Consider the following 27,298-nt stretch of genomic DNA (forward strand, 5'->3'; position numbering starts at 1 on the left):
CTGCTGCATTGAGAGATGGCACATACAAGAAATACGAGGTGATACTAAAAGAGGCGAGTTCATGGCATCCTTGGACATCAAGGATGCCTGTCTTCACATACCCATCTGGGAAGGTCATCAGAATCTCCTGCAGTTTGCGGACCAGGACCATTTTTAAGTTCAGAGCTCTTCCTTTTGGTCTGGCTACTGCGCCCTGGTGTTCATAAAGATGATGGCAGTCATTGCGCCGCAGATACGTCTGCAGGGGGTGACTATTTTACCTTACCTGGACAATCTCCTGATAAAAGCAGAGTCGATCTCTTGGCTCCAGTCTAATCTGCGCCTGATTATGGACACCCTGAAAACACACGGCTGGGTAATCAACTTCAAGAAGTCACCTGCTGTGACATGGTGCTTCTGCCCCCAGACAAGGTTCAGATGATCTGACACCAGGTAAAGACACTATTGTCTCTCAAGCACGTTTCAGTTCTTCAGTGTATGAAGCCGATGGAGCGCATGGTGTTGTGCTTCGAGGCAGTTCAGTTTGCTCAGTTCCATTCTCGAAAGTTCCAACAGAGATCCTTGCAAAATGGTCCAGATTGGACCCTTGATTGGAAGGTCAGTTCTTCCCGTTGTTGTGTGTCACACCCTGGTCCCTGCTCTGGTGGATGCAGACGGAAAACCTCAATCGGGGACGTCCCTTCTCGGTTTGGAATTTGACAGTGGTGACCACTGATGCCAGTCTCTTAATCTTCGATTGCAAAAGACCTGGACACGAGGAAGCAAAGTTGCCCACAAATGTTTTTGAGCTGAGGGAATTTTTCTTCGCACTGCTTCAAGCACAGTCTTGTCTGCAACGCCGACCGGTTCGGATTGAGTCAGACAACGCCACGACTGTGTCATACATAAATCAACAGGGAGGAACCAGGAGTTCTCTGGCCATAAAAGAAGTGACCAGGATCTTGAAGTGGGTGGAACAGCAGGTTTTTGCTATTTCAGCGGTCTTCATCCCAGGGTTTGACAACTAGGAGGCTGACTATCTGAGTTGACATACTCTCCATCCAGGGTAGTGGTCGCTTCACCTGGAGGTGGTCGCTCGGATAGTACACCGGTGGGGTCAGCCGGAGGTCGACATAATGGCCTTTCCGCTGAGCCACAAGGTCGGCAAGTATTGTGCCATGACACGGAGCTCTCAGACTTTTCTAGCAGATGCTATAACTGACTGTACCCTGAAATTTCAGGTTTCTGTACTTATTCTTTCCAAATCCAATGTTACCCAGGGTATTGAAAAAGATAAGGTGTGAAAAGGATCCATTGATTCTTTCTGGCGCCCAACTGGCTAAGAAGGACATGGTACACAGATCTTCTTGCCATGTCTGTGGGTCCACCTTGGCGCCTTCCTCTCAGGGAAGATCTTCTCAGCCAGGATCCTTTCTTCCATTAGGACCTGGCACAGTTGGCTTTTAAGGCCTGGGGGTTGAAACCTTGTTTCTCCGGCGAAAAGGTGTCTCGGATAAGGTTATTCTGACTATGGTCAAGGCCAGGAAACAAATGTCTTCTAACAATTATCATGGTTGGTATGAGAAACAAAAGGTGTTAATTTCTTCATTCAGGATGGTCTGGATAAGGGTTTGGTTCTGGTGCCCCTTAATGTCAAAGTTTCAGCTATGTTCCTCCAGTGGCACCATGGGATCCCAACCTGGTTCTCACGACTCTACAGAAGTCGCCCTCCGTTGGAAACGCTGGAAACTGTTTCCTTGAAACTTCTTACTTGGAAGGTTTCCTTTTTACTGGCTATTTCTTCAGCCAGGCGTGTTTTCGAGTTGGCGACTCTCTCTCTTGTCTCTCTCCCTTCCTGATTTTTCATGACATCCATGCAGTCCTCCGTACTACGCCTTCTTTTTAACCGAAGGTGGCCTTTAAGTTCCATATCAATCAAGAGATTGTTATTCCTGTGTTACCTTGGGATTTGCAATCCAACAGTCAGGGTTCTATTCTGCTGTTGGATGTGGTTAGAGCTTTGATTAGTTATGTGGACTGTACAGCATCGTCCGGAAAACAGACAGTCTCCCGGTATTGTATGATGTATGTAAGTGTGGCTGGCCAGCCGCGAAACAGATGATAGCAAGATGGTTTACTGATTCCACACGTTAGAACTCAGAGAGATCTCCATTTCCTGACAGCCTTTCTGCCCATTCCACCAGGTGTCAGCATCTTCTGGGCGGCGTGTCATGGGGTCTCACTTGAGCAGTTGTGTAGGGCAGCCAGGGCAGGATTGAGGGAATGGAGGCCCCTGGGCTAAGGGGGCCACCATTCTCCCCTGAGGCCCCCTGTGAGCCGCCCTTCCCCAAGCACTTACCTCTTTCTGTGCTCCTCCTGTCACTGTAGTCCTTCTGCGGTGCACTTAATGCTCCTTACTGAGGAGATCTCGTGAGAGTGAGACTCACAAGATCTCTTCAATGAGGAGATTACTGAGCGCCGCGGAATTACTACAGTGACAGGCTCAGCAGCCTTGATCGGTGCAGGTCGTCCTCACACCGATCAATAATGCCGCTGAGCACTGTCAAGGGCCACCCTGGATGCTCGAGGACCCTGGGCTGTAGCCCAGTTAGACTTCTGGTTAATCCGGCCCTGAGGGCAGCTACCTGATCTTCTGTTCACATGTTCACCAGATTCTTCTGTTTGCACCTCTTTTCTTCCAAAGACGCATGTTTTGGCCGTGCAGTTTTTCGTGCCACTCAGGCTAAGCATTCCCACCCATAGGGGCAGCTTCTGAATATCCCCAAGGTGAGCAGTATCCCCCAACTGTATGTGCAAAGGAATATAAGATTTTTGTACTGACCATTAAATTTCTTTCTCTCTCAACACATTTGGGGTTCATTGCGCTCCCACTGTTTTGTTATTCTGACAATTCAGTTGAATGTTCTGTTGGTTGTGGTTCACTCTCTCATGTGTCTATGTTAGTTATAGAAGGGAGGGAGCAGGCTAGACAAGTTTTCAGGGCCTTTACTCCCACAGAACTCTCTATACCCCAAGGTGTGCAGTGTCCCCAACTGTGTTAAGAGAGACTTTACTGTAAGTACAAAAGTCTTATATGTCATCTGACCAAATTCCCAAGGCATGGGGAACAATTAGCATCATTTCTATCCTTAAAAGTAGTGAAAAAAAACTCTGTCTCAAACCGCATACCTACTTCTCTACTACCGATCTTATCCAAAGTAATGGAATAATGTTGTTCGATGTTGGCACAGCAACTTTTGCAAAACTACACATTTCTTCCGTCGGCTTTAGACTGGTTTCTACTGATACCATTCCACAGTAACAACCATTACAACAAATTGCAATGAATTCAGTGTGGTATAGTGCATGGACAGCTGACTGGTGCAGTATGCCTACATTTTTGCAGAGGAGTTTAACACTGTAAATCACATTCTACAGCTAAGCAAGTTAAGTGCTCAATGTAGGAACTCCTCCATTAAAAAGGCTTCTCAGGCTCCAACTCTATACATCTTTGTTACCTGTGGGGAGTCCCTTAATGCTCTGTTCTGGGGACATAACTGCTTTCTGTCTTCTTCAATGACTTTAAAAAAATAAATAAATACTATCGCACTGATAGGGGAAAAAAAACCCTCATTCATATATTGATCTCAGAATCCTCTGATAAATACCATAAAGGCTGCTACCAATAACTTATGGATAAGTAGAAAAAGAGAGCTAGAAGTTATATGATATGGTGCACCTATTCCCTAAATATAATTGAGATGGTTGGTAGGACATCAAAGTTAGTTAAAATATAACTTTTATTTTAATATAAAAAAATAGGTTAACATTAGCGAAGTATTAAATTACTGGTGAGTAAGGTGAAATAATGTGTACTAAAACACTGGATGCATAGCTGCTAGACTTGTATATCATCTAAAAGACAAGAATATATTTTCTGATATCTCTAGGAGTAGAAAATGTATAGGGTTAAACTGTTAAATCTCCATAGGGATCTTGAGGTATATGTAGCAGAGACTGACTACAGAATATCCTATACTAATCTGTAATGGTCCTTCTCAATTATATGGGTATGCAATAGGGACCTTTCTCTAACTACCCTACATAGGGATACTTTATTTCCCCTCTCCTCAGTCCTTGGATGAATTTGTGTAGTCTGATAGTAATACAGATTCAATTAGTAAGACATCCATCCAACATACTGACTTCTCTATCTCTCCTGCAGAGAGGTTCTTTGTTTCTCTTTTTAAAATTGGTGCACTGTTCTAGTAGTAAATAAAAGAAAGTAGGTTCCCTATTATTGATTACTACTCATAGATTAGGTAAATTCATCTAGTCTAATAGTATATGCATTTTCAATAATGTTAGGCATGCATCCAGCCTACTGTCGACACACGTTTCGCTAAGCTTTTTCAAGGACTACCTTGTAAAAGGTAGTCCTTGAAAAAGGACTTCTCTCTCCTACCACTGGGGGACACTGCCAGACATTGGAGTATAGTAGTGGGATTGGGAGTTTAGGCACCAAAAACCTCTATGATTTTTACTCCCCTCCTCTGCTATGCCCCTCCTCTCCAGTAGATACCTCAGGTTTTTTTTAAGTGCCTTAGGAGTTAGGCCAGTTTGGTATAGGCTCCTGCCTATACTTTCTTAGTGATAGTTTGTCACGTTTTTATTTTATTTTTTCTTAGTGGTGCTTCGCGGGGATCGATCCTAAGTCCCAGAGAGGGTGAATAGTCCTGGGCTTCCTTCACCCTAATCCCCGCTCAAGGTAAGAAGTGGCTGATGCCCGGGTCTTCATTTCACCTGTCTTGCCGGCAGTTCATCCCCTAGAAGCGAGCTTTTAGATGATTGATCGCACCATTAGGGCTTTAGGTGCCCACGGAGGTAGTCCTCTTCAGCGCGCCACAGAAATAGGTCGCGCGGGGGAGATCCAGGATCCATCTCTCCCCGCCGACGAACTAGCCGGCAAGCCCCCTCCTCCATGCCCCCACCTTCCCCTGAGAACGAGCAGTGGGGGTCCATTAGCGCTCCCTCTATGATAGAGAGCGGCGCTGCATGAAGAGGGCAGACAACACACACGCTCCTGGGCACTGTAACAAGCGTGTTGTGGAGAGGTTACCGACAGCCATATTATAGATGAGCCGTTTGGTAACTTAGAGAGGAGCAGACATTTTTTTGATGAGGGCGGAGCCGGAGGGGGACCTTCGTTTCCCGCACTTCTCAGGATCCTGCACAGCGGAGTCGCTATTTTAAGCTCATATCAAGCAGCTGCATGTCGCTTCTCTCCTCTCATTTACCTCTTCTGTGACTGGTATCGTTAAATCCTGTGTTTGTTTGTGTACAAAAACATTTTAAACATTCACGGTTGATTGTTCTGCCTAGCGGGAGAGGTTAAAAGTTACTTTGGGGCTGATTTGTACCCGGGTATATAGATCTGGCTACAAATTATGTATTGCTGTATTCTGACATTAACTGTTTAGACAATAATCATTTATCTGTCTAGTTATAATCAGTTTTTACTGTATTTAACCAGTAATGTCTAACAAAGAGTCCTCTGACAGGGGATCCTCTGGAGGGTCTGCATTGTATTTTACTTGTGCCATGTGTAAAGTAAAACTTCCAAAAGGACAGCATGAAAAAGGTGCCCTTTGCGCTGCTTGTGAGGCCGGATCTCAGGAGCGTCCCGCCCCAGCTCAGACATCGGTAGCCATGGTAGAGCCACCTGGGTTTAAATCCTTTGCTGCAACCATGGAGAAGTTTACTACGGTGATGTTACAGGCTGCAGAGATACGTCAGAATGTGGTTACAGACTCTCAGGTATCTCTCACTGCAGGGCAGCGCTCCACACATGTAGCAGGGGGGAGTGACCTGACAGAAATTGCAGGCACTTCCTCACAGAGTTCTCTGACTCAGAGTGATGATCGCCTACTTGCGGTCTCCCAGAGAGCCGAAGGGGCTTCACTGGATGTAATCCAGGGTCGTAGCCCAGGCTCAGATATCCCATCAGATGGGGATGTAGACTTGGATACTCAGGAGGAAGACTCACTGAGTATTATGACCACCTCGGTGGGTAATATTGAAAGTCTGGTGTTAGGTATTAGGCATAGCCTTGGTTTTGCTGACCCTACACCCTCGGCTCCCTCAGGTTTCTCAATTTTCAAAAGGACTAAATCTCAGGTTATGTCTTTTCCACCGTCATCAGAGATGGTGCAGATTGTGACGGTCGCTTGGTTAAATCTAAGTAAACCGTTCGTTATGCCGGGTAGATTTAAGAGTTTTTAACCCGCTTTCAGCAGAGGATTGTATTAAATGGGAGGCGTCTCCTAAGGTGGACAGACCGATTATCAGGTTGTCCACTTCCTCTGCTATTCCTACCCAGGAGAGAGTATCTATCAAAGACCCCACTGACAAAAAGTGTGACAATGCTCTCCGGTCCGCATATGTTGCTTCCGGTAGCTTGTTTAGGCCCACTATGGCAATTGCATGGGCAAATAAGGCGGTGCAGATATGGGCAGAGCAGTTGATCTCGGCCATACAGAGTAATGCTCCGCTACCTGATCTCCTGGTTCTCACTGAGCACATTCAGGAGTCGGTGGATTATATGGGACAGGCATCCATGGACGCAGTAGCGGTCAATGCCAGAATTGGTGGCCTTATTATGGCGTCACAACGTTCCCTATGGTTACGTTCGTGGACGACGGATGTTGAGTCAAAGAGGTCCTTGGAAATCCTGCCTTTTGATGGAGTCACTATGTTTGGGCCGGAGCTTGAGAAAGTATTGAGGTAGCCACAGGAGGTAAGAGTAATAGTCTTCCCATGGGCTCTCGTAAACCGCGTCAAGCTCGGTTTCGGTCCTTTCGCTCCTTCTCTCAGGGCCGTGGTGGCCCACCAAGGGGTCAGCCGGCTGTTTCCAGAGGAGGTGGCGGCAGAGGTAGGGGCGCTCCCAGACGGGGAACATCGCGTCCCAGTGATAAACCTGCAGCATGACTCCTTGGCCCCCACACGGGTACCCGTGGTGGGGGCACGGCTTCTTCTCTTCAAGCGCCAGTGGTGGTCAGTCACGTCGGACGCTTGGATTCAAGGAGTGGTGTCGAGGGGTTATGTTATAGACTTAATCCAGTCTCCGCCAACAAGGTTCCTTTCCTCACCGGTGCCCGCTTGTCCCCTCAGAAGTCAGGCCCTGCTGGAAGCAGTGGCGAAGCTTCAGGGTGCGGGAGTGGTGGGTGGATCGGGTGCCGGGGTCAGGGGTTCTACTCCAATCTCTTCTTGGTTCCGAAACCGGACGGAACTTTCCGCCCTATACTGAACCTCAGGTCCTTGAACAAGCAGGTGGTAGTCCAGAGATTCAAAATGGAGTCTCTACGGACAGTCATTGCAGGGATGGAAGAGGGAGAGTTTCTAGCTTCCATCGATATAAAAGATGCGTATTTACACGTTCCCATCTGGGAACAGCATCATCAGTTCCTGAAGTTTGCGGTGAGTTCCGATCATTTTCAATTCAGAGCCCTCCCTTTTGGTCTGGCCTCCGCTCCTCGAGTGTTCGCCAAAATTATGGCCGTTATGGCAAGTGTCCTGAGACGAAGGGGAGTCACGATAATTCCATATCTAGACGACCTTCTCTTAAAGGCGAGGTCTGCAGAGATTTTATCTCGCCAGGTTCAGACCACAATGGAGTTCTTGGAGGACCATGGGTGGATTCTGAATGTGCCAAAATCGTCTCTCATCCCAGCTCAGCGCATGCGCTTTCTGGGATTGGTGTTCGACACAATGGTTCAGAGGTTGTTCCTTCCTCAGGAAAAGATCATCGCCCTCCAGCGGAGAACCAGAGTATTATTGGATCGCCCTCGAGTGTCCATGCTCTCCTGCATGAAACTTCTAGGGACCATGGTGTCGATGTACGAGGCGGTTCCGTTTGCCCAATTCCATTCCCGACCTCTTCAGTTAGAGATTCTCCGGAAATGGTCGGGGTCACAGGAACAGTTGGACAGGCAGTTCATCCGCCTGTCTGTTAACTCGACTGTCATTAGCATGGTGGCTCTCCACGAGCAATCTGAGCAAAGGTCAGACCCTCAGATCGGGCCCCTGAATCTTAGTCACCACGGACGCAAGTCTCTCGGGTTGGGGAGGAGTCACGGGACCGTTAAGGTTTCAGGGACTCTGGTCTCCCCAGGAGTCAACTCTTCCCATAAATGTATTGGAGCTGAGAGCGGTTCACAAGACTCTGTTAAAAGCCCCTGGGGTTTCTGAAAGGAAAACACCTGCAGATACAGTCAGACAATGCCACGGCCGTGGCTTATTTAAATCATCAGGAGGAATTCGCAGCGAGGCAGTCATGCAAGAGGCTGCCAGGATTCTAATCTGGGCGGAACATCATGTACCCCAGATTTCGGCTGTATATATCCCGAGAGTGGACAACTAGGAAGCCGATTTCCTCAGCAGGAAGAAAGTTCATCCGGGGGAGTGGTCCCTGTGCAAAGAGGTCTTCGCTCTTCTAGTCCAGAGATGGGGTCTACCAGAAATAGACCTCATGGCTTCCAGACTGAATTGTCAGGTCCCTCGGTATTGTGCAAAGTCCCGGGACCCTTGAGCATACGCAGCAGATGCCATGGCGATTCCGTGGCGCTTCAGGCTGGTGTATCTGTTTCCACCATTTCCGATGCTGTCTCCCGTTCTGAAAAAGCTGAAAGGAGAACGCGTTCAAGCAATCTTAGTAGCCCCTCATTGGCCTCGCAGGGCGTGGTTCTCGGACATACTAGGAATGTCAGCAGATCAACCGTTTCGTCTGCCCATGCGCGCAGACCTGCTCGTTCAGGGTCCCCTTCACTATCTCGAATTAGATTGGCTGGCTTTGACGGCGTGGCTTCTGAATCCTTAGTGCTCAAGGCTAAGGGTTTTTCGTCACTGGTTATTGCCACCATGATTAGGGCAAGAAAGTCATCTTCCTCGGTTTTTTATCATAGGGTCTGGAAGATTTATATCCTCTGGTGTGAATCCAAAGGTTTCCATACATCTAGGTTTAGTCTGTCTAGACTGTTGGCTTTTTTGCAGGAGGGCCTGGATAAAGGACTCAGACTGGGTTCACTTAAAGTTCAGGTGTCTGCGCTGTCAATTTATTTCCAGCGAAAATTGGCGTCTCTGAGTGAGGTTCAGACCTTTTTACAAGGGGTCCTTCATATTCAACCCCCATTTTCTCTTCCGGTAGAACCTTGGGACTTGAATTTAGTACTGAGGGCTCTTTGTCTTCCTGCATTTGAACCCATTCAGACCGCAGAATTTCACCATCTGTCTTGGAAGACTGTGTTTCTTCTAGCTATATCCTCAGCTAGGAGAGTGTCAGAATTGGCAGCTCTCTGTTGTAGCTCTCCATTTCTGGTGTTACGTACTAAACCTTCCTTTATTCCAAAGGTAGTGTCTAGGTTCCATCTCAACCAGGAGATTGTGGTTCCGGCATTTCGTCCGGATTTATCTTCTTCAACTGACTTTGTTGATTACGATCTTCATCTGCTGGATGTGGTTAGGGCTCTCCGGTGCTATGTGGACCGCACAGCCTCAATTCGTAAAACAAAGGATCTGTTTGTTTTATACAACGTCAAGAAGCGTGGTTGGCTGGCGTCAAAACAGACTATTGCTCGGTGGATCACTTCCACTATTAGTCTGGCTTATGTCCGAGCATCTCGGCCAGTTCCTCTGACGCTTAGGGCTCACTCAACCAGGGCTGTTGGTGTGTCCTGGGCGGCGCGCCATGGTGCTTCAGCTGAACAGCTGTGCAAAGCGGCCACTTGGACGTCTGTTCATACTTTTGTAAAGTTTTACAGATTGCAGGCTTTCGCATCTTCTGATGCGAGCTTTGGCAGGAAAGTATTGCGTGCAGAGCATTCCCTCCCATAGAGGCTGTTTTGGTATGTCCCCAATGTCTGGCAGTGTCCCCCAGTGGTAGGAGAGAGAAAAGAGAATTTTTACTTACCGTAAAATCTATTTCTCTTTCTCCACTGGGGGACACTGCGCTCCCTCCCTTGCTCTGTAGACGATCTGATTATGAATGTTTTTTATTTACATTCTTTTGCCCTTTGGGGCAGCACCTTATAGTACACTTGGTTAGTCAAAACTGAGGTATCTACTGGAGAGGAGGGGCATAGCAGAGGAGGGGAGTAAAAATCATAGAGTTTTTAGTGCCTAAACTCCCAATCCCACTACTATACCCCAATGTCTGGCAGTGTCTCCCAGTGGAGAAAGAGAAATAGATTTTACGGTAAGTAAAAATCCTCTTTTTCTTCTTCAATGGCTTACCCACAGTTTTTTAAATCTGATTCCAGACTCTTCAATCTTGTATATGTGCAGGTTAGGCCTATCTGACCATAAAAATGTACTACAAAATTTTTTTTTTTAACCTCTGCAATTTTAGCCTTTATCCGCAACAACATGAATACTGTTTTAGCAAAGTGTCCGTCGCCAGAGATACAGATTACAACAAACTTCAACTATAAGCTGAAAATCGTAAATGTAAACATCTGGGCATATGTCTTGATTACAAATGCCATTTAGTTGGTATCTATTAGTTAGCCAGGCCTGCTGTATAAATCCAAATGTTAACTTTTACATATCCCCAGAAAACGCATCACACTTCAGAGGCTAATGCCAGTTATAGACTACCAGGATGTAGTTTATGGTACTTGCACATCATCATCATCAACATTTATTTATATAGCGCCAGCAAATTCCGTAGCGCTTTACAATTGGGAACAAACATTAATAAGACAATACTGGGTAATACATACAGACAGAGAGGTAAGAGAACCCTGCTCGCAAGCTTACAATCTATAGGACAATGGGAGTTAGGGCATGTGCTACATCATATTGCACAATGGACCAGCCAGACTGCAAAGGTAAAAGTACTGAGTGGGCTATGTGTGTTGCAATGTTGGTCAGAAGGTTGTTGTCTTGCGTTAGCAGTGTAGAGGATGGCAATAGGGTAATCTAGGGAAATTAAGATGATGGTTGAGGAATATCATAACCTTGTCTGAAGAGGTGGGTTTTCAGTGAAGGTTTGAAGACTAGAGGAAAGTCTTACTGTGCGAGGGAGGGAATTCCACAAAGTAGGTGCGGCCCGGAAAAAATCCTGTAACCGAGAATGGGAGGATGTGATGAGAGTGGAGGAGAGACGTAGATCTTGTGCAGAACGGAGGTGTCGAGTAGGGAGATATTTCGAGACAAGTGAGGAAATGTATGTCGGTGCAATTTTGTTGATGGCCTTGTATGTTAATAGAAGAATTTTATATTGGATTCGTTGAAATACAGGCAGCCAATGTAGAGACTGACAGAGTGGCTCAGCAGAGGAATAACGGTTTGTAAGGAAAATCAGTCTAGCAGCTGCGTGCAAAATAGATTGTAGGGGTTCCAGTCTGACTTTGGGAAGACCAGTAAGGAGGGAGATGATGAGTGCATGAATTAATGTTTTTGCGGTGTCTTGTGTCAGATATGTGCGAATGCTGGAAATGTTCTTTAGGTGTATGTAACATGATTTAGATATAGAGTTGATGTGGGGAATAAACGACAGTTGTGAATCAAGGATTACACCTAGGCAACAAGCTTGCTGGGTGGGATTTAGGGTCATGTTATCGACAGAAATAGAAATGTCAGGCAGGAGCCTTCTGTTCTTGGGTGGGAATATTATTAATTCAGTTTTTGAAAGATTGCGTTTGAGTTGGCGAGAAGACATCCAAGATGAAATGGCAGAAAGACAGTCAGTAACGCGAGACAACACAGATGGTGAAAGATCAGGAGAGGATAGATAAATTTGTGTATCATCCGCATAGAGATGATACTGAAATCCAAAGGAGCTTATTAGTTTTCCAAGAAAAGTGGTGTAGATAGAGAATAGCAGAGGACCTAGGACTGAGCCTTGTGGAACTCCAACTGATAAAGGAAGCGGAGCAGAGGTGGATCCAGAGAAATTAACACTGAAAGAGCGATTAGATAGGTAGGATGAGAACCAGGATAGGACAGTGCCTTCAAGACCTAGGGATTGCAGCGTTTGTATGAGGAGAGAGTGGTCAACAGTGTCAAATGCAGCAGAGAGATCCAGGAGAATTGTGAGAACCTCAATCCCGCCTTGGCAAATTACACACTCTACAATCTGACTTTTTTTGTTTTGCAACACTTTTTAGACAAGTTGCATAACTATTTGTCCTGAGTTCTCACTCCTATAACACACTGCACTCCCTATTGTTTTACTCATCTAGTTTTGTATGTAATGGCTCAAAACTCTCATTTCATTTATAATTGTTATCTACTTTTAGGCGATAATCAAAGTATTAAATGACCAGGGATTTCTTATTTTGGTGACCTCTTCCATACTTCAGAACAATGAAGGTAAGTTTCTCTCATGAAAAATTATATAAAGAATAATTTATTTAAAAAAAAAAAACAAACAAACAAAAAATACACAAACATTTTTGCTTTTCTTTGCAGGTTTCGATAAGAGAGATTCTTCACAACTTAATGCCTTATTTTTATTTCCTCATACAAAATTGTTGAATAAAAGAGGTAACAAAGCTTTCCATTATTAATGAATGTTTAACGTGATTTCTATAAATTTTGTAATGTTTTAATCAGTCCATATAAAACTTTATGTACTGGTCATGTGAGGCTAGATTTACATTGGGGGAGCTTATACAATTTTGTGCCCTTAGCGATGACCCATGCACTGCTCAAATGATTTTGTTTGATCATTAAATATGAGGCCATGACAAAGTACAAAAAGGATATAATTAACCTTGTACTAACAGGAACTAGTTTGATGTGATCTGGGGCCTTGTTCAAGTAATGGTAATGACAGTGCAGTGTTCTTACATTCCACCGTCACACAACAAGCCTCAGCTAGTTTTCTTGAGCAGTCCAAATCCTAGTAGTGCAGAATTTCTCTGTGGCTGCAAATTTTGTTTTTTCCGTGCTCTCCCAGACCCTTTTTGAGTTTTAAATATATTTCAATAACTGTTGCCAGGTGCTTCTTCCAGCCCAACCTGGAAATGACAGCCGTGCCCTACATAGTATTAAGTGGGATGCCAATAAGAACATAGCTGCTGTGTGTGAGAATATGTGCACTGACGTGGTGTGAACTCATTAGGAAGTGTTTGAGGGTAGCTGCCCAGATTACTAGAAACAAGGTGGAGCTTGGGGAAGGAAGGTATCCACATATAGTGGCCCCCTTCAGCAGTTCTGCTGTAGACACAAACCTTCTGAGCCTAGATCTAAATTTGACTCTGTACACGAATGACCTTTTTTTGTGTATGGGCTGTACCAGAATTGGCATTATATTGACATCTCTATAGGGAAATGCTTATAACCATTTAATGTAACAGTTAGAGTTTTCTCAGATCCAGTGATAACCAGAAGAGAAAAATCTTCATGATATTAACTTACACAGTTTTGAGGAGGCAACATGATAAAAACATTCAAAAACAGCAAATATGTAACAGCGTTCTTGAAGTAAGAATTTTCAAAAGGGAGAATTGTTGAAAACAACTTAAAATGCCTAAGACAAATAAATGACTAAGACTAAAAAATACACAGATAAACACAAAATACAATTAATTGACAGATTGTATCTCACTGTTTTGTCTATAGAGAGAGAAGAGTGGAAATGCAGGTTTAACTCGAATGACATTTCATTGAAAATATCTAATCTGCTGCCAGGCCTTCAGTATGCCATCGTGGAAACAAGCCACATGCGAAAAAACAAAAATATTTTTCCGGATTCCTTGGTGGAACGCTATTTCAAAAGATATGCAATTCTCCAAAAGAAGAGAGAGAGTTCCTCTGATGTAAAAGCAGAGGAAAGTGGCATTCCATTTCCATTTACTAGTCACGAAAATGACGTTCCTGAAAAGTGTGGACAATTGGCCTTTTCTCGTCTGCAGTTTTACTTTTCATCCCCAGTAAATTTTAGTATTCCACTAATAAAAGTGTCCACCCTCTTGACTGAGACCACAATCTCTAGTGACAAAAGTTCGAAAAATGGAGGGACCTTAGTAGGTCATGATGCTGAAGCCTCAGCAACTAAGCTGTCTTTGGCAGTAGAAGCTAAGGCTGGCAGTGAAAACCCACATGGAAACCATGCTTTGCATGGAAGCATAGCAAAGAGTTCTAAAAAAATCGCCCTGAAGAAAGGTGGAAAGAGAAGAGCAAAGAAAGGCAAAAGAAAACTTACGCACAAAGCTGCTCCGGTTTCCACTGAGACACGTGAGAACCAAGCTTCGATCAAAAGACGAAAGATACTCTCTGAGGATCAAAAACAAGTTGGCTCTTCAAGCAAAGGAACTGTACAAGTTGGCTCTTCAAGCAAAGGAACTGTGAAACTTGCCTGTGATCCATTTCCACAGAGGAGAAAGAGAGGTTTGTAATCTCATGGGAGTTCTTTCTCTTTGTAGTCAGGTGTGCACCATCTGTTATTTGTAAAGGATGTAGCACAGGTCTCCTTGTGACAGTGACACCAATCCCTCCTAGGTTATATGTTTTAAAGAGCCTGCTGCACCAAGCTTATCACTTAATTGGCTTGCTTGGTACTTGTAGAAACTGACAATCACTTAATACTGTATTTCTTCACACTTCAACTGGGTGGTTGATCCTTACAAAAGGCATCAGAGATGTGTAGGTAGACTCTTTAGCCAGTTAAGTTATGCATAAGCTGGTCTCCACACTATGCTTTCACATATCTTAAAATTAATAATTCTATAGATGAAGTCGCACACATGTAGATAACTTTATTTTTTTAAAATAATTTAATTAAAGCTGTCCATCTGTAACTTACCAGATCAAATATTTTTATTTATTTGAATAAACTCTACATACCCACAAAACCGTTTTCAGATCATCCTCTCCTGGCTGTTTTCAGGGCTTTATACAGAAATCCTCATGTGAAAACTGTTTATCTTTTACTGTGCTGCAGCCATTTTCCAGTGAATTTCTCCCACACTGTGTCATGCATATACCTCTCCTCCCAACCCTCCGCTTTACACTGTCCTCCTGATATGTGAGTTAAATCTTGGGTTTCACAGTCAAATTTGTTTATTTTTAAATATAAGCACTACTGGAAAATTGATATTAATGGGTGTGTGCTTCCTATATCTGTACAGGTCTGTGAGGAAAGATTAGTGCTTTGGGGCTAGATGTACACCCTGGGGAAAAGGAGATTCTGAACAAACACTTTCTGTAATAATATAAATTCTCAGTGGAGAAGGATCCTTCTCTTGCTTTAATACACAGTGCCTGCTGGCATCCTCTTATCACGGGAGCATTTCATAGCAGATGCAAGTATAGACTGTGTACACAACCCTTATGACAACATGGTATTAAGATGGGCGGCACAGTGCTTAGCATTGCTGCATCAGAGCACCGGGACCATGGGTTCAATTCTGTGGGGAGTTTGTATGTTCTACCTGTGTTTGCGTGGGCTTCCCCTGGTGCTACAGTTTCTTCCCATACAAAACATACTGGTAAGTTAATTGGCTTCTGATAAAGTTTTAACCTGTGTGTGTTTGTGGTAGGTAGTGTAGTTTGTGTGTATGTATATGTATGTATGTGTATATATATATATATATATATATATATATATATATATATATATATATATATATATATATATATATATATATATATATTCTATGAATAATGGTTAAGGGGTAATATCAAGATGAGCATGTTGCACAGATTGAAAGGGGTAGGTAGCAGAATAAGAGAAGGAACACCTTCTCCACGCAGAGTTTGGTTGCTTTCAAAATGTGTGTACTGTAGCTCCTGTCCCCTAGTGTATAATTCTAGCTCCATCACACAGAAGTTCCCTCTGAGGCATCCACTTGTTAGTTTCCCAGCACTGGTATTCAGCATTTCTGCACACACTAGATGATTAAAAAGTATCTAAAAATGTCCATACATGTTTACGCTGTTATCTTGTAGAATCTGGGGACACAACCTAATGTTCAGTTGCCAACTGCCAACCTGTTCAGTTTGGCAGTGCATATGTGGCCAAATCCGAAAGATCAGATTTGTGGCTAATTATGTCTGAAAAAATCTGTTGTTCATCTTTCTGATGCACACATTAGGAGCAGAGCCAGAGCTTGAAAAAGTGAAGGATGGAGGTGGCTCATTTGCATATCAGTGTGTGAGATGAGGGGTCCTCTGGTTAGCTGAAATTAGTTGGAATTTGGCTGCAGCTGCATTTTTGGGTCTGTAGATATCATTAAATAAACCACAGCCTTTACTTTTGTCATCCTTTTATGTGGCAGGTGTTTATATTGTACAGCCATAGGTGTGTTTTACTATTTCCCTTTTATATTTTTTATTTATATTTTTATCTTTGTGTGCCTTTCGTTTCTCATCTTTCCTGCTCCTTGTTTTTTGTGTTGTTTTTTTTATTTTTGTGTTTAGTGCCCTATATTTTCTCTGTCTTTAGCTTTACATGACTGTTTTTTTTTTTGTTTTTTTTTTACATGACTGTACTCCTTTTGTATATATTCGGGGTTTGTTTTTTTGTAAGCTTTTTCATAAATGTATAGTATTGTATTTATATGTCCTGACTGTCACATTAGTTATTATAAAAGTGGCATAAATGTGACTAGAACCTCAAAATAACCTTGCTGCATACCTCGCTTTTTTGCAACATATAAAAAGGCAAAAACCTTTAATCTGGTAATTATGTCATATTTTAAACTTTACCAAATACATTTCACCTTGTGTCGACAGGAGCCGAAGTTTTGACAGCTGAGTTTGTGCAAGATGAGAAAATCAAAATGCCGGAAAAGATAGTTTTAAGCAAAAGAAATGAGGTCGTCCGTAGCAAAACACCTAAGAGTACAGTTGTTAAAAGAAAACCAAGGAAAAAAATATTGGCACCCGAAGACCACTTCCTTGTGCTTGATACACCTCCAAGACATAAAGTCTCTGAACCAGGTAAAGCTGAAGAGGGGAATGCCAGGGGTACTATAGGGAGAGATAATTATCAAAACAATGTAGGCACAATTAATACAACTGTGAAGTGAATTCAAGAGGAGTGAATAAAAAATAATTAATTATGTATGTGCTCATGGTAGAAAAGAGAATTCAGTATAATAAAGTCTCTAAAGAAAAATATATTTAATTATAAGTCATAATTCTGAATTCCAGTGCTGGTATAATTAATTTTCATATAGTTATAATCTTTTAAATATTGTTGTTGTGAAATTGAAATTTCTTATAAAGATAAAATCACTTGATTAGTGTGTGACACGGTGGTTAGGATCACCGCAGTCAACCATCTCTTTATGGTGGTTTCACTTTTTGTCTGCAACAAGTTAACACTGCTACTTTTGGCACTGCTTGACCAAATTGGTGTCAGTTGAGTGGTGTTTTCGCTGCTACTACCAGGCTTCTGCACCTGCACATGGAATCACTTGCGTTGCTTGGGAAGTGTGTAGCTGCTGCAGCATGACTTTGTTGGATACTTTGGCTGAATCTCTCCTGATTGCTATACTTTAGAAACCAGCCCCTTTAAACAATTCAGGCTGACCCTCTTACCTGTGTGTGAGTGTTAGCCTGGAAACTGCACTTTAATTTTAGTGGCAAAAAAGGATATGTTTGCCCCTTTCTTCAATGTGAAGCCAGCTATTTTGGATCTAATCTTAAGATCTCCAATTCAGACTTACACGACCTAGTGCCACCTGTGAGTCCTTGACAAGTTATTTCCATGAATCACTGACCAAAGCAACTCCATCTTGAAGTGGTCCCTAGACATCAAGGATGCGTATCTATATAAATCCATTTGGGAGGATTGTCAACACTTTCTCCACTTCACTTACCAGGTGTCATATTTCACATTTATTTTTTTTTCCCCTTTGACCCGTCATGTGCTCTGATAGTCTTCACAAAGATCATGGTCTTCATTGTGGAACATCTGTCCTTAAGGGATCGTGATTGTTTTTGCTCTTCCACACAGCACTCAAGCGGATGTGTCTTTCTCAGAACACAATTCACTTCCTTCAAAGTTCTATTTCTTTGATACTGCAGGCATTTGGTAAGAATCATGGTCTCTACTGTGGAGGAAGTTACTTACGTGCAATTTCACAGCACTCCTTCCAAAAAGCAAGAAATCGCTTGTGGAACGAGGTCATAAGCATCTTTCATGTCCCTTTTTGTCTCTGTTTAGTGCTTCTTGTCTCCCTTGGGTGATGGATGGATAGGTCCCATCTATCAGCGAGTAGGTTGACAACAGCCTCCAGGGGCTGCTGGCGGTTTACATTTAAACTTTGTCTCCACCACTGGTTTGTGCTTCTTAAGGTCCAAGCTGTTGACAAAGCCACTATGGTGGCTTACATGAACTATCAAGTCTTGCCCACAGCTCCCATTCCTTAAGGGAGGGAGGCATTTAAAGCTCTGCGGTGGGGTGGCATTATTTATTCTGATCATTTTAAATGATCTGTGTTCTAGGGATGGATAATTGTGAGTTACCAGCACCTAGACACCAGTGAGTGGACACTTCATCCCAAAATCTTTTGAGTTCTGGTAGACAACTGGGGCGGGCAAGCAGGGGGTAAGGGGAATTGCTGATGTCACAACTAAACCACTTGCACTCTGTGATGTATCTTACTGGTGTATTCTTATTCATTAGCCTGTTTCACTGTACTTCTCTGTTGCAGTAGGTCAGGCTAGAACGGTTGCATGTGCTGTTCATGTGTTGTTCATTGCCCCAGACTGGCCATGCGATCTCGGAATGCCAGACTTTGTTTAAGTTTGCTCCTGACTTTGGATAGACATGTTGCCAAGCTGGACAGCCCTTTCTCACTGGTCCCCATTCTTTGTTTTTCACAAGTCTGTCATTTGTATATTGCCATGTGTAGCCTAAAGTAGTCCTCTGCTTTTGCATCAAACAAGAATTGTTCATGACATCCTTGAGCACATATCCTTCAGAAACATTAAGAGGAAAGTATTACACGTACTGGATGTGGTGCTCTGTCTTCGAATTTACCTGTCCAGGAGACAGGAGTTTCATTGATCAGACATTGTTTATACTTTTTGTTGGGCAAAAGAAGGGCTGTGAAACTTCCTCATTCGATCTATTGCTGGATTTGGGAGGAAATTTGTGAGCATATTTTTCAAAATGAAGCATTACGCATCTAACGGAGGCTGTTTTCAACAGGAAGATCCTCCCGGTGCCTGTTCATTCCTAGAATCCCCACCCCCTCCTGTCCCTTATGGGTTGGCTTTTTGACATACTAATGAAGAAGAAAAGGGTTTTTTTATTTTATTTTTGTTTGTTTTTTTGCAATTACTGTTCCCTTTCTCCAATATAGGGGTGACACAAATCAAGCCTTCCCAAAATGCTGGCCCACTGTTCTACTTTGCTCCTCTGTTGGGTTTTCTTTTCTTTTCCCCCCAGCATGCTACATCCAAGAGGTTGAAACATAACCTGTTGCATGTGTCCAACAGCCGCATTGAAGAAAAGTATTTAACAATAAGTGTGGATGCCCACTTCTTTTTGGCACAAAAATGTATAAGAAATGTTTTGTTCCCTATAAGATCTTTATCATGTCATAGTGGAAATTAAAACTTCATCCATCTTAAAATGGCATATAGTGTAAAATGCTAATCAAGATTTGTATGTTCAGTATATTAGCAACGCTGGTGCCGAATCCTTGTTGGTTAAGCATTTTTATTTTGGGACACTAGTGATACCTGGTAAAATATATTAGCAACAACATAAGTCTAACAAGTACGTGTTTTTCTGTCCTTTTACAGAAGACAGAGACGGGTCACCAGAAAACTTTAGGATACCGGTTGAGAAACATGGAGAAAAGGCTGGAAGGCAATTTAATAAACTAGAAACAGTGAAGAATGATGCCATTGAACAGATAAACCCATTCAGTAAATCTAATGCAGATCTTGGCTTAAGTGCTAAGCAATCATCTCTTTTTACTCAGATTCCTGATGACAGTATGATTGAGAAAAGAATAAGCATGTATGAATCACATGCTCTAAATCTATTGGCAGACCTGGCTCTAAACTCATTTTGTTCTTCAAGCTTTCCTTATGTTCAGAGTGAGTGTGTTGCATCTAGAGAGGAGCCGGTGGTCAGTGAGAAGGCCAACACAGGTAACAGTGCAAGTACTGTAGAATATACACAGAAGGACTGCAGCCTATCTGTGCTTCCAAGTCCTGCATCCAAGGAGCCTGAGCAACAGATATTGGAAGGTGAAAAAGATCAAACTAAAAATGAGGGAGATGCCAAACAGGGGAACACAGTTGCATCACAGCAACGTATTGAAAACCATGAAAAACCAATCTCGCTAAAAGTTCATGTTGCAGCTGCTAAGGCGAAAGCACGTTTTAATACCACAAGTAAAATTAGCTTGGAGCATTCTTATTCTCAGCTTCCCTTAGAGGAGTTTCCAGATAACTCCTCAAAAGAGGCCAATGAGCAACCTGTTCAGAGTGTTGCTGAGCCAACAGTCATAACTCCCGCTACTGAAGTGGTGGCTGAGAAATCATCAAAAGTATTCCTTCCAGGGGAGATTCTGTTTGTGACCAGTGAAAAGTTGTCTCCGGCTGTGGATAAACAACCACGGACTGTGTCAAAGTTGGAGGACAAGTTTATCATTACTTTCAGCTGGGAAGCAAAGTATGATTTTGATTTGGACAGCAAATTTACCAGTGATCCATTAGAAAAAACTATAAACAGAGCACTACATGGGTAAGTAGGTTTCACTTGTTTGAATGTTAATGTGTTTACTTTTAATTGTGTTTATGTGTAACTACTATGTATTCAATATAGAGGGTAAATGTGAGTAGCCATTGTCACACAATGAATGTACACTGTCCTGGAAACAATGCTGTCTGTCTTTAATCAGTGTTAATGAAAATAGGGCAAAGTATTTTGTATTTGTTGTTGCCATTTTGTGTGTATCTATTTTATATTGATAAATAGACTACAGGCACAAATAGTGTTCTCTAGTTTTCTCTGACGATTTCAATGGTAGCAAAATTTATAGGCAAGTCCTTCATAAACCTATGACAGTTTGTGTAATTGAGTATGGAAAAATTATTCTGTTCTTAAGGTAATCAATCATTTATGATATCTGATAATACAAACAATTGTTGATGGCTTGTTTTTTTGTATGAGGTAATCATCATCAATCCTGTTGGTACATCTTTAAACACCTGAGGCTTTTATTATGCTGAGTACTATAAAATTTTAGAGCCTCCCCCTATCCCTGGTATTTCCCTTTGACTTTAATAGAATAGAGTGTGCACGTTATGATGCCGGCATGCACGCACATTTCTAATGGAGGAAAGATCCCGTTGCACTGATCTCTGTCCTGTTCGGGCTGATCAAACATACTGCGGGTAATGAATTAGTGTAGAGACATTTTTGTTAACATTTAGTATTAATGCAAGGAAAGAATTATAGCAAACTATTGTCAATGTTAAATGTGTAAAATGAGGGGTATCAAGCCTAAAGGGGAAAATCCAGCCAATAGAACCCATAAGTTGTTCTTCTTCTAACCGATAATAACATTTTAATATTTTCAATGAAGCAAAGTTAGTTTAGCAGGTGTAAATAGACAGAAGCAGGGTGTAAGGGAGGGGGAGAAGCGAATAATAAGGCACAAAGAAGAGCGGGTGGGGAGTGAGAGGAGGGGTTACCTGGGATGAAAATAGAGGTACATGAAGAGTGTGGACCAAGAAAACATATAAGGGAAAGGAGAAGAAAGACATAAAGAGGAGGTGAACAAACACATGGGAAACATTAGAGAGATGTAGGAAGATGTGAGATGTTAAAGGTAAACATGAGGGGGGGGAAGGTGGGGAACACTGGGCGGATAGACTTACATCCTATAATTTTTATATTCTACTGTATAACTTTAAAAAGCATCTCATTATATTCACACTATCATAATCCCTACAGCTCCTAGGAGTTTAGGCGGCCCACCAATCTCTTCATTTCCATACCAGCACTTTTAAATTCCCACTTTGACCACTGGTTTATAGGTTTAGCTGTCATTTATGCACTCATAAGCTTTGTACATTTTACATTACCTCTATCACTCTTGCAGCATATGATTTTACCTGGAGTCAGATCACAAAGCAGCCTGCTGATTTTTACTGCAGCTCAGAGTGCGATCTGACCAATCCTCTTTAATCGAGCTTTGTGGAGGACTGGATTTTTGAGTCCTCCCAAGCGCTGTTGTGCTTCATTTCTCTTCAAGTAATGGTTTTTTTTTTTGTTTTTTTTTAACTTTTTATTAGAAACATCTTTTCCCATAGAAAATGCATTACAGAATCTCGAGAGGTTAAACAGAAATAAATAACACATGTTTACATACAACAGGTTCTCTCGCACTTGGGAGATAAATGTATATTTATCTATCTAATATTGCAAAGATGTTATTTTAACTTTTCAAGTTTGAAGGGTATAAAAAAGGGGGGGGGGTATACAGGGACCAAAGGGAGGGACGGGGGGGGGGGGGGGGGGGGTGTAAGTGATTCACGCATCCAGTAAGAGAACAAGTATGTTTGCTTAGGAATATCTTTCCACTAGAACTGAAGTGGAGATTGATTGTGATACATGGCCCATGGGGTCCAAGTTTTGTAGAAGGAGACGGAGGAGCCCCTCAGCACACTAGTAATGTGCTCCATTTGGTAAGTGTGCCAGATCCGACTGCAGACCATCTGGAGTGTTGGTGGTGTGGAGCTTTTCCAAGAGGCCGCTATTTGACAAGTGGCAGCACTGATGATGTGCCTAAAGAGTTTGTGAGCAGATCTAGTAAGGTCTGGAATGGGTAGTGGTAGTAAGATGTGCTTAGGGTCAGGTGGTATGTGGGCATTTAGGATTGTTGAGGCTAGAGCAAGAACTGCTGCCCAGTATGAGCGGATCCCCGGACAGTCCCACCATATATGCATGAATGTTCCCGTCTGACCACAGTTTCTCCAACAATCAGCGCTGGTCTGTGGGTATATTTTTTGTAATCTCGAGGGGACATAATACCAAGTAATGGGTTTTTGATGGTTGGAGAGGGTACAGTTTATATGAAGATGGGGTTGTTGTCCAAAAGCAAACAACTTATTTAGGTGGAGCTTTAAATATGGAGAAGGCTGACTGGTTGGTTTTATCATAATGTGGGGTTTTGCACCATCATGCAAACTTCCAAAATGATGTTTTAGGTTGGCCATGTGCAGGCCTGTCTTCGAGCTACAATATTGTTGTTCATTTTGGTCTCACATGTCGGTAGCCTAATCGGATGAGATATTGGGTCCATCGTCCAGATAACTTCTAGTTGCATTCCAGCCTGCTAGTGTGGTGAGAAGGTGACAGCACACCACACAAGCCGTCTATGATTATCTTTCAATCACATTTTATGCATAGATAATGAACCTTTTGATTTTATGTGTAACGTTCTTAGGGATCATGGTGGTAGCTCATACAACATTTTATATTTTTAGATCATGGAACCATCACTTAAAGGAGAAGGTGGAAGATGTGAAAATCATCCTGCACATGTGGTTAGCTCTGTTTTACAGCAAACCTAACAAGCAACTGAACTGCAGTTCACGGAAAGTGGTGGAGCACAGCAACCCGGCAAAATATGTCTCCATCAACACTGTTCTTGACCCTTTTGAATTTTATGAAATTGTGGAGTCTGATGCTATTGAGCTGTGTGCTGCAGATACTGAGAATACTAATGTAAATCCCTCTATGGGGAAAAAATCTGAAGCCCCTTGCCAAGGAAAGTTGCATGAATCTTCTTTATTGCATAAATTGGAGAAAAATCAAAATAAGAATCATCCAGAAGATTTAAGCATTGATTATGGCATACCAACAAAGGTGAGATGACTTTTATATCTTGCCCAACTGTGACATGATGCCCCCCTGTTTGGGGGAGTGGTTTTCCAGATTTGTCTTGGGGCCTCTTACCGGTGGCACCCTACTGTTACTGACCACTCCTTCTCTGCCACTTGACAGTCACTGACTCTGTGTCAATTTGATACCACGGTGGTAATCCCAGTTGTAGGAGAGTTTGCTCCTTCTACAGCATCTGGAACCGTTTACTTCATGGTAGTGTATGTAGCTGCAACAGCACCTATTTACTAGTCCCCCCCTTCCCCACCTCTTCGCTGGTTTATCCTGAAAGGGTCCCTCATATCCCCAATGCTTATTTTGAATCAAGACTTCAGAGTCGGAGGCAGTGCATTGACTCAGGACGCTAGTTTTAACACAGGAGGGTCAGGGTACAGATTAGATTGGTAGCTTTTATCTGTAGGCGCTTTGCAGGAATAGAGCAGGATCTTTAGGAAGAGTAGTAGTATTGTGCACCAGGTTACCAGCTCTCCGGTCCTCACTAACAGGAAACCAAAGGGCCGGCATAATGCAACCAGATATGTCCTAATAACTGCTGGACCACCAGGGTGAGTCTTATTCTATTTTCTTTATAAACTTTGTTTGCACATTATGTGTATACATTGGTTGCACCGTGCCAGACACACAATGAAAACACATGCTCAAAATGCTCAAACATTCCGTTCAACTTTTGAAACTGCGTCATTTGTCTGTAGTACAGTAAATTTATCTGCAGTTTCTTTTCAAAGAAGTACTACACATTCATATCAATGTAGCTTGAAAGGCAAGATCCTATTTTTTTTTTTATTTTTTTTTAAGAACTTTATGATCTCCATCACAGAGTATACAAAGACAGAAAATGAATAATGGGGGTAAAATAAGTGGCACCATACAAAAATGTAATAAACATATATAAGACAAGTATACAAAATAAGGGGGTAGGGCAGGTTTTACACGAAGACCACTGGGCACACCAAAGTACGGATAAAAGTATATCGAAATTAGAAATATGGGGGCGCGACCTTCCTTTTTTTTTTTTTTGTATTGCTCAGATTTTATAACCATTCAATTTTGAACAGCATATATATATTGAGTCCATGTTGGCAGTAATAAATACCACAATGACTGCATGCACAGACTTTGAAATTGTAGCATTCTTTGGCATCATTGTTGCCACTTCACTTCATCCATTGTCACATTGTGTGTTAAAGACCAACATGGCAGGAACACTGCATGCCCTGTATTTGACCTTGTACACCTATATTTCATGGATTCTTTTTTTAAAAACATTAAGTAAAAGTAGCCCTTGTTTATAATAGGGTTTATTCTCCCATGATTTTTTTTCTTGGTAAGGTAACTTTTTTATTTTATTGTATATTAGTATCTAATACAACCATTCATTTTTAAATTCAAAGCAAACAATTCCAGAAAGTAGCATTAAAATGGGTCGAACTGCAGAGCTCAGTGACTTTTGTTGTGACAAATGATGTCACCGTTTCAGCAAGTCAGTTTGTCCAATTTCTGCCCTGATAGAGCTGTCCCAGTCAACTGTAAGTGTTATTATTGTGATGTGGAGCAACTCAGCTGTGATACGATAGGCCACACAAGTTCACAGAATGGGACCAATTAGTGGTAAATCACATGGTAACACTCACTACTGAGTTCCAAGTGTCTGAACAAGAACTGTTTGTCAGGATGGGGTTTTCTTGGCTGGGCAGGCGCGCACAAACCTCAGATCACCTTGCACAATGCCAAACATATTGGAGTGGTTTAAAGCACACAACCATGGAATATCTGAATGCGTTTTACTAACTTTAAAGTTTGAGGAGAAGTAATGGTCTGGGGCTGTTTTTCATGGTTTGGACTAGAGCCCTTAGTTTCAGTTAAGGGAACTCTTAATGCTACAGCATACAATCTCATATTTAATGTCCCTACTCCATATTTAATGTCCATGGTTTTAAATGAGATGCTCAACAAGCACATATGGATGTGATGCTCTCGGGTTCACATACTTTTGGCCATCTAACGATTTCCTGGCACAAAAGTCCATTAAAGGTATATTTTAAATGTCACCCTCTCAATAATTGCACCCATACTATAACACAACAGTGTTCTCCCCAGAAAATTTTGCCAGCTGGAAGGCATTAAGAAGTAGCTGGGTGGGGGCAGTTGTAATACTTTTTAATAATTTTGAAAAGTGTTGGAGGTTATTTCCCACACCTGCCAGGACTGGTCATACTGGTGGTCAGTGGTCTAACACACTCTGTTGGTTGGAGTGCTCACATAGTGCGTGTTCTAATAGGAGAAACAATGCTTTATTCTATTATAATAGGACTCAGGCTCCAGAGCTAGGAGGCAAGTAAATACTGCTGGGTGGAGCAGCCATGGAATAGGTGCTGGGAGAACACTGATTTGGCATGTGTTTTGAAAATGTAGTTTGGTTGGAATTCAGTAAGTTGTTCTAGAGTACATAGTTCCACTTATCTGCAGTCCATCATTCTGTCCCCTTCTGGTAGTTTCCCCAGAGTCCAGCAATGCACTCTTCTGCTAGAGCAGACTTCATTTAAGCTCACAAAACTGTTGTCAGTGCTCTTTCCCTGTGAACTTCATATTTGCATAAATGGGAGAAGGTGCATAGGCAGCAGGCGGTAATGGGAAAGAGCACTGAACCAATAAACAGTTGGAGCCCTCGTGGTCCCAATATATTGAGGAACTTAAGAATCCATGTAAGTATAACTATGCAATCAGTAGTAATTTATTGAACTACATTTTTGGTAGAGTTCTTATTTAGTTTATTAGAATGTACAAAAACAACTGCATAAATCATGACCCAATATTATGTAATATTTTTTTAATTGAGTTATCTGCTTATGCCTAAGCTATTCCTCTCATCTGTGCATTAGCTTTTGCTTTGTTTTTTTTCTTTACATTTACACTTCATATAGTCTGCCATGAAAGGATTAAATAAGATCTTTGACTTCCACGCAAAAAAAACTCTGCATAATATGTCATTACAGGATTATAATGTAGAATTGGCAAGTGAGATCTTCCAAACGTGTAAAAGCAATGAAAGTGCATTTTATACAAATAGTCTTCTTACAACTGTGAAGTGCAAAAGTGTCCCCCAACCTACACATTATATGAAAACAATCTTTGGTGCCAATGTTCCAGCTGCATGTTACATCAGTGACACCGAGCAGTTTAATAGTGAACTGAATGGTAAATCTGAGAATTGTGTGGATATTGTTGGTGGTTCTTCTGAAAAGGTAAATTATCAATGTGTGTCCGATTTAAGTTAGGGCATTGCAGATTTTCTGTGTCACAGAACCATATTGATTACATATTCCTTTGGATTATTATATATGTACATATACTTAAAAAATATATTCTGTAATGCACATAGCATGTTGGGGATATTTGAGGAGAATGTTGAGTAACTGTTGAAAGGTGTATTAGTGA

At 42.3% G+C, this 27,298-nt stretch overlaps 1 protein-coding gene across 8 annotated transcripts in view; it reads left to right on the forward strand.

Moving 5' to 3' along the window:
* The window catches only part of TASOR2 (transcription activation suppressor family member 2), a 79,014-nt gene that overhangs the window by 23,491 nt on the left and 28,225 nt on the right, over positions 1 to 27,298 (forward strand). For 7 of the 8 annotated variants that reach the window (XM_075208570.1, XM_075208573.1, XM_075208568.1 and 4 more), the window contains exons 8-14: positions 12,276 to 12,348; positions 12,448 to 12,522; positions 13,603 to 14,370; positions 16,717 to 16,923; positions 19,744 to 20,695; positions 23,446 to 23,827; positions 26,857 to 27,105. In XM_075208570.1, coding sequence (XP_075064671.1) covers positions 12,276 to 12,348; positions 12,448 to 12,522; positions 13,603 to 14,370; positions 16,717 to 16,923; positions 19,744 to 20,695; positions 23,446 to 23,827; positions 26,857 to 27,105 — 2,706 coding nt within the window. The remainder of the gene's footprint in view (positions 1 to 12,275; positions 12,349 to 12,447; positions 12,523 to 13,602; positions 14,371 to 16,716; positions 16,924 to 19,743; positions 20,696 to 23,445; positions 23,828 to 26,856; positions 27,106 to 27,298) is intronic. The other variant, XM_075208574.1, reaches the window with a different exon arrangement.

This window comes from Mixophyes fleayi, chromosome 4 (assembly GCF_038048845.1).
Source record: "Mixophyes fleayi isolate aMixFle1 chromosome 4, aMixFle1.hap1, whole genome shotgun sequence".
Taxonomy (NCBI): domain Eukaryota; kingdom Metazoa; phylum Chordata; class Amphibia; order Anura; family Limnodynastidae; genus Mixophyes; species Mixophyes fleayi.